This window comes from Onychostruthus taczanowskii, unplaced genomic scaffold (genome assembly GCF_017590055.1).
Source record: "Onychostruthus taczanowskii isolate IOZ18803 unplaced genomic scaffold, ASM1759005v1 scaffold4, whole genome shotgun sequence".
Classification (NCBI taxonomy): Eukaryota; Metazoa; Chordata; class Aves; order Passeriformes; family Passeridae; genus Onychostruthus; species Onychostruthus taczanowskii.
This window is the reverse complement of record NW_024501459.1, coordinates 23,040,486-23,047,525: the sequence shown is the minus strand read 5'-3', so window position 1 is coordinate 23,047,525 and position 7,040 is coordinate 23,040,486. Positions and strand designations below refer to the sequence as shown.

The following is a 7,040-nucleotide window of genomic DNA, read 5'->3' as shown; positions in this document are numbered from 1 at the left end:
ACATTTTTTAACTCTACATTAAATCTCTAAAGTTACATAAGTTATTCCTATGTCTTTAGGCATTTTGCATTTGCTCTTATATCATATGAAGGTCACATCACCAGTGTTGGTTGTACAGGTGAAGTACTTCAGTATTGGCTCAGTTTAATTGAATTAAAGTCATTGATACTTATGCAAGATAATTAAGCCCATTTTTGTCTCTTCTGCAAGCTTCCACAGTCTGCAAGATTTGAAACATTGTTCACGTCTACTTATGTGCCTCACACCTTGTTTGCCCTCACAGCACCCGATTCCTCTCCATTCTAGCTCTTGTGACCATTCCCACTTCTACCTGTTACATGACCTCTCATGATTATCAAAGGCATTGAACAATCTGCACCAGTGATACCATCTATGGATATGTGGAAGTGGGGGCTAAGACCAGGTAAGGAATTCTAGGTGGGAGACTACGAGACTAGAAACTAGGGATGGCAAATATCCAGGCTGAAGGGCTTGAGGCTTGAGAAATAGATAAAAATGTCTAGAAACATCTAAGTCCCAGTTTTTGGCCATCCCAGAAGGCAATGGATGCACAGCCTCTGCTGTGTCTTCTGTCTTCAGTGTCTGGCAAACGTGAAGAAGACAAACCTGCTGCTGTCATTACATCTTCTGTTAGCTCAACCCAAAGAGGTTTCTGATGTAGACCTAAAATGTCCAAACTATTTTATTGCTTTTAGACAGAATAACAGATCATCCACGATTTTCTCAAGTACTCAATAATGCAAACTCCAAAGTGAAAAAAACTGTTAATGCAATCCAGAGCAATCTGTGGTGAACTGCACACTATCCACAATGGCATCTTTTCCAAAATACTGCTTCTCAGCCTTTGAGTGTGAAATTTTTACATTTTACAATTGACATTCAATAGGACAAATGGTGCAAAGCACAGGTGGAACTAAAGAATCTCAGCCATATCCAAAGATTTACTTGGTCTCTTTCACATCATCCTGTCATGCTGCTACACTCCTTTCTTTCTTCCTCACTGCCTCTCTTGCATTGAGTATTGGAAACCAAAAGTTGACCTGAAAAAACAGAAATATGATCTGTGTGATGATATTACTGAGTTAAGATCACCCAGACACTAATACCCTCTACAGTCAGTATTGAAGGCTGTTAAAAAAGCAAACTTAAATGAACTATATATCTGCAGCTTTCTATCTCAATATGCCATAGATATATGCATGTGTGTTAGTTGTTTCCATTAGTGTGTCTGTGTGCATGTATATATACAGGATATATGTTTTTGCAAGCAAAAGTTCTTTTTCCTAATAGTATATGCAGTCACACTGTTTTTTAAAATATAAATATATCACCTTCCATACTGCTAAGCAATATCAGAATATCTTTCTCTACATTTAGGGCTGCTCTTGCTGCCTAGCACTTGCTATCTAGATTCAGGAATACTCTAAGTGCTTTTCATATGTTCATGAAAACAAAGTTTCTTCTCTGGAGGACTCTGAATCTGAGAAGTATTTTCTTGCCAGCACATAGTCATTTGAGCATACCAATATCATGTCTGAGGCATGTGTGCTGAAGTACAGAACAAAATTATTAGATGATCTAATCTTACCATTAGGCAACATGTCTCTGGTTCCTGAGCACTGGGGAAAGTCATTAGCACATAATTGAAGTTAACAAGTGTTTAAGTATTTCCTGGATCTGGCTACCACCCAGTGAGAAGGTTTATTTGTTTCCCCAGAACTCATGGCTTACCGTTCTTGCAAACGTGTTCTTCCCAGTTTTCTCTTGTAGCTTTTTTCTTTTTTTGAGTAATTTTGCATGTAAATAATGTATCCGTTTCATCTCGGTATCAGGATAAAAGGAAGTTGACACGAGTATTTTAAGTTGGGTCAGGAGGCCAGAGAATAACCCAAAAATTATTAAGAAGAAGATGATGACTCCAAGCTGAATCCATGTTGTGGAGAGAGCGAGCTCAGGATGAGGGATGCAGTTTTGCTTAACCAGAGGGATCTTGAAAGAATCAGTCTTGGCAATATGCTCTTTCATAGAAATTATATAGCTTTTCTCATTCTTCTGCACAAGAAAAGTGAAAAAAAGTTGTTGGTTATAAGACAGATTCCCTCCTTTCTTAATATTTCTTCCACTGGACATTCAGATTTACAAACGACTCTAAATCATCTAAACCATCCAGTGTCTATATACAATATGCTCAAAACAATATATATATTGGCTATTTACAAATGATTTGGACTCTATTTTCACAATTTCGCTTGGTGGACAATGTCCAGCACTTTGGACCATTAAAAACTTACCTTCTCAGTGACTCTGACAGGGAAATATTTAGCTAATCTGGTTATAATGGTTTAGTATTTTTCTACTCCTATGACTCTGCTCAGATGCCCTGTTGGAGGGTCCTTCATTGAGAGTAAAACTGCAGAGCAGAGTGTCTGTCCCTTTGGTTTTGTCTCAGCACATTATCAGCAGTGCTTCCACACCATGGTGGTTCCACACCAGCCGGAAATCAAACTCCAGATAAGCCTTTCCCCTTCCAGTAAGAGAGGGACAAAGGCAGAGACTATGGGTTGAGATAGCAAGTTACTGAAAGCAGCAATGGAATAAGAGACACACAGTAACAGCAGCAATATTATTTACAGAAGTACATAAAAAGAGAAGGTGGTTTATCTACAAAAGGTATTCACCATCTTGACTTAGTTCCACGTGGGACAAAGCCAGGATGGTGGCTCTTCCTATGCCCAGTGCCACATGGCTGTCCCCAGACAAAGACAAGGTGGCAGTCACTCACCACAGCACTCTCTCTGTGCCTGAGCCTGAGACAGCAGAAAACAATGACAGACAAACCCCTGAAAGTATGAAAGAATGAAAGTATGAAAGTCCTCATCACACTGCACCACTGCTTCAGATGCTGGACTCAACTCTGTGCAGCTGTTTCCAGTACCAGCCCAGGCACTACTGACTGCTCCTCCCAGCTCTTCCCATCTCCACTGAGCTCCTTTCAGCTCAGCTCAGACTAGGCTGGGCTCGGGCTTGCCTCTGCTGCTCTGTTCCCCGCAGCTGCCGCCCGCACCAGCGCTGCTTTCCAGCGCCGTGTGCCTGAGTCAAGTCTTGAACAAGCAGGAGGGCAATGGGCAGGAGTGGGGCAGGGCTGATCCTGACAACCTTCCCAATGGAGAGAGGGAGGCAAAAATGTTGCATGTTCAGGAGTGCTCACTCTTTCTTCCCCCTGAAACCGCACCTGCAGTGATGTTGTAAGTGGTATGGAACAGCAATCCAGCCATGCCCAAGTGGCACTAAGCCCTGTCCCCTCTCTGCAGCCACACAACTGGCCCAGGCAGTGCTATGACCAAAGGCTGTCACACAAAGGCTGCCTGACCTCCTCTTGTAGCTGCCTCTGCTTAGCTGATGTTTTTCACTGCTTGTGGGCTGAAATGTTCAATAAGAAGGGTAAATCAGACATGCTGCTGGGACCATACTATAAGGCAACTTTCTGTTCTGTGAATAAGAACACTGAATAACCCCGCCTCTTTTCTGATAATGTCAAAGGAATAATAAGCTCTTCCTTGTGGCTTTTATAATCACCCTACAGAGGCCAAGCACTTCTGTTAGATGTTCATTGGAGAAATGAAGTTCCCAAAGCATGCTACCCATCTTCAGCCTGTTAGCCCTTCCTTGACATGATCCTGTTCCAGACTGTCTCAGGCCATTTTATCCCTAAACTGAATTGATGTATAGGCAAGGAAAATCTTCATTAGGAACTCAGTATGAAACAGGGGTACTAGTGCATGAAGAACTTTGCTGTTCATGCTAATTAATAAACATCTCAAGTGTCTGAGTCTGTTCTGCTCACCCAGCTTCCTTGACTCCCTGAGATCAGCAGCCCTGAGGCTTGATATAACAAATCTGTTGAGATTAAATTTTACATTTTAATGTAATTAGCTTTCCTTGGGGAACTAGAAACCATCTGATAATGGCATTAGTTTTCTGTTTTAAAGAAGTCAAGCAGCTTTGCAATGAGTGAACAATGCACATAAAGAGAGCAAATTCGTAGTACAGGAACCATAAATCAGCCAGACATGGTACTCAGGACTTCTGTTCATGGATAATGGGACTAAGCTCCTTTGCCCTGACTTGGGTCACACACAGGGCAGGTCATGATAAGAGGCTGCCTTCAAGGTACAAAGGATAGAAACACAGGAAAACCACACACCACAGTACACAGCAAATAGTGAGTACACAGCAAAGTACACAGCAACAGGCTGACCAGGGTAGTGATCAGCTGGGTCCTTATTATCTTCAGGAATGGACATCCCACAACCTATCTCAGAAACTTGTTCTATTGTTTGATCACCTGAATGGTACACCACTGAAATGTCACATAATCATAGAACAATTAATGTTGGAAAAGACCTTCAAGATCATTGAGTCCAATCTTTGACCAAACAACACCATTAAAACTTGGTGTTATTAGCACCATGCTCTAACCAGTTGTCCTTGTTTGGAGCATGGGGTTGGTCTGGATGGCCTCCAGACTTATCTTCCAACCTAGCTAATCTATGGTTCTCTATGCTGCTGCTCCTGCTAGAGCACCCTGGAGATTTTGGCAACAAGTCATTATTTTGTGTGTATGCGCCCATGCATACACGTGATGAGCTCCTCACACTACTCAGTTAAAGAAAGGTAGGCATCTCTTACATCAGTGTTACAGTGACTTTTGGCTATAAAAAGTAGTGCTTCACAAATGTCAGTTTTGTGAGTTTCAGATTTTAAGCTGGGTTTTTTCATATATATAAATGGAAGAATGAAAATCCTTCTTCTAAAATTTACCATTCTCTAGAAATATGACAATGCTCTGGAAAGAACTGTCTGGTTCCATCCAGCCAATGTATCTGTGGAGGCAATGACCCTTTTTGAAATGAATTATATTCCAGGAAAGAATTGATGGCTCATTGCTATATGTTTGCTTTTGCAGCTGCTGAAGATGAAGGGAAATTTTTCAACACTAAACTACGAAATATATGGTACTGATAAGTACTTACATTCTGAAAGAGACTGAGTTGAATGTCCAGATCCGGTACTTCTTGGAGATATTTGTTCACAAAAATAATTAACAAATAAAACACCGAGTCTACTGCAACAAACAGAAGCCAGATGCAAAGATGAATAATTATAGGGAGAAAAGAACACAGCATTTTTTTCCTGTCCTTTCTTGTGAAGAAGAAGGATGGGATCATCACATAATCTTTTTTCTCTTTTCTGTTAAGTGGCAGAAGACAGGGTCTTTGCTGTTGCTTTTGGTGCTCATCAAATGCAATGAACTGTTTTGTGATATAAGTATTCTTAAATTTGGTACTATGAGAACCCACAAATTTTTTGATAAAGAGGCCAGTTCCAAAAGAAACTAGAAAAACCCCAAATATAGGCAATACTTTCTGACCTATATAGGGCAGTATAGTCAACATAAAAGATATCTGGTTAGTAATTCTCTGGATTTCTTGCTCTGTGTCATTTAGCTCTTTTTTTAATGCGTCATCTAAAATTGAATAAGATGGTGTGAATTCATGCTTTAGGACCACTATATCTTTAGGTAGCTCAGCAGGAGGTTTGGCTACCTCATAAACCCATTTTATTGCCTCAATATAATATTTTATCAAGGCAAATTGCTCATGCTTTAAATGACAGGTTATACTGTCTGCCAGAACCTTTAAATTGTGAAAAATATTTTGAATGTTGCTGGCCACCACAACACCTGTGCCAGCAGTAATAAGAGCATCCCTGCCATTTTTCAGTCCACAAGAAAGGAGGAACAGAACACTAAAACAGCGCAGGTGCTTGAAACAAAAGAGCATGATAGAAAGCAAAATCCAGATGAATCCAGAAATCAGTAAGGGCCCCAAGGAATGGTGTGCCAAGGAGAAGTGCATGCTAAGGAAAAACAGAATGCTGGAGAGGAAGCCAACTGCAGAGCAAACTGCAAAAAGCTGCATCTGATACTTCCAGTCAGGCTTCCTTTCAGATATAAACATTTCCCATGCATTCTGAGCTATTGAGATGAATTTTTGCATATTCTTCTGATTGTTGCTGACACTGCAATGGCTCAAACTAAAATGAAAGGAAAAGAAAAACACTGTTATTTACAGGGTCACACTAGTGACAATGATGTGCTTTTAACTGACTGTCGGATACTTCCTCACACTGCAAAATCTGCAGGTCTGACTCACATGAGGCTGAACCACCACACGTCTTGTATTTGCGGGGCTCCCAGATGAAGGAAGGAATGATGCATCTCACTCCATGTTCTTAGAAGGCTAATTTATTATTTTATGAAACTATATTATATTAAAGAATGCTATACTAAAACTACACTAAACTATACTAAAGAATACAGAAAGGATACAGACAGAAGGCTAAAAGATACTAACGAAAAACTCGTGACTCTTCCAGAGTCCTGAAACAGCTTGACCGTGAGTGGTCATTAAGTCAAAACAATTCACATGAAACCAATGAAACAATCACTTGTTGGATAAACAATCTCCAACCACATTCCAAAGCAGCAAAACACAGGAGAAGCAAATTAGATAAATGTTGTTTTCCTTTTTCTCTGAGGCTTCTCAGCTTCCCAGGAGAAGAAATCGTGGGCAAAGGGATTTTTCCAGAAAATATGACAGCCACACACAAGAGACCAAAATATTTGTCCCCAGTGTCATAGATATAAATATTGAAGAGGTGACTCTAAAAGGATTTCTATCTTTTGTCCTTTTATGTTTTGCACACTTTGATTTCTCATTAGCTGTGTAGAAACAATGGTTCACATGCACACGTGTGTGTGTGTGTGTGTCAGTGTATGCTTAAGAAAGACACCAGCCTCCTGTAGCACCCACTGCTCCCCACAGATGCTAGCTTTGCCTTGTAAGCACCAAGAAGGGAAAGAGAGGAGGACAGAAACTTCCCATTGGTAGCCCCATGAAGGGGAGCATGGCTCGATCTGTGGGTAGCAGCCGGAGCAGATGCCATCGAGGAAGGAG

At 40.8% G+C, this 7,040-nt stretch overlaps 1 protein-coding gene across 1 annotated transcript; it reads right to left on the bottom strand.

Moving 5' to 3' along the window:
* Positions 1 to 477: 477 nt before the first annotated feature.
* On the bottom strand, positions 478 to 6,080 carry LOC121340293 (dendrocyte expressed seven transmembrane protein). Its single transcript, XM_041412965.1, has 3 exons — positions 5,055 to 6,080; positions 1,753 to 2,073; positions 478 to 1,061 (listed from the first exon to the last, which is right to left on the bottom strand). The coding sequence occupies exons 1-3, from the start codon at positions 6,078 to 6,080 to the stop codon at positions 990 to 992; spliced, it is 1,419 nt and encodes a 472-aa protein (XP_041268899.1). The 3' UTR covers positions 478 to 989.
* Positions 6,081 to 7,040: the final 960 nt, after the last annotated feature.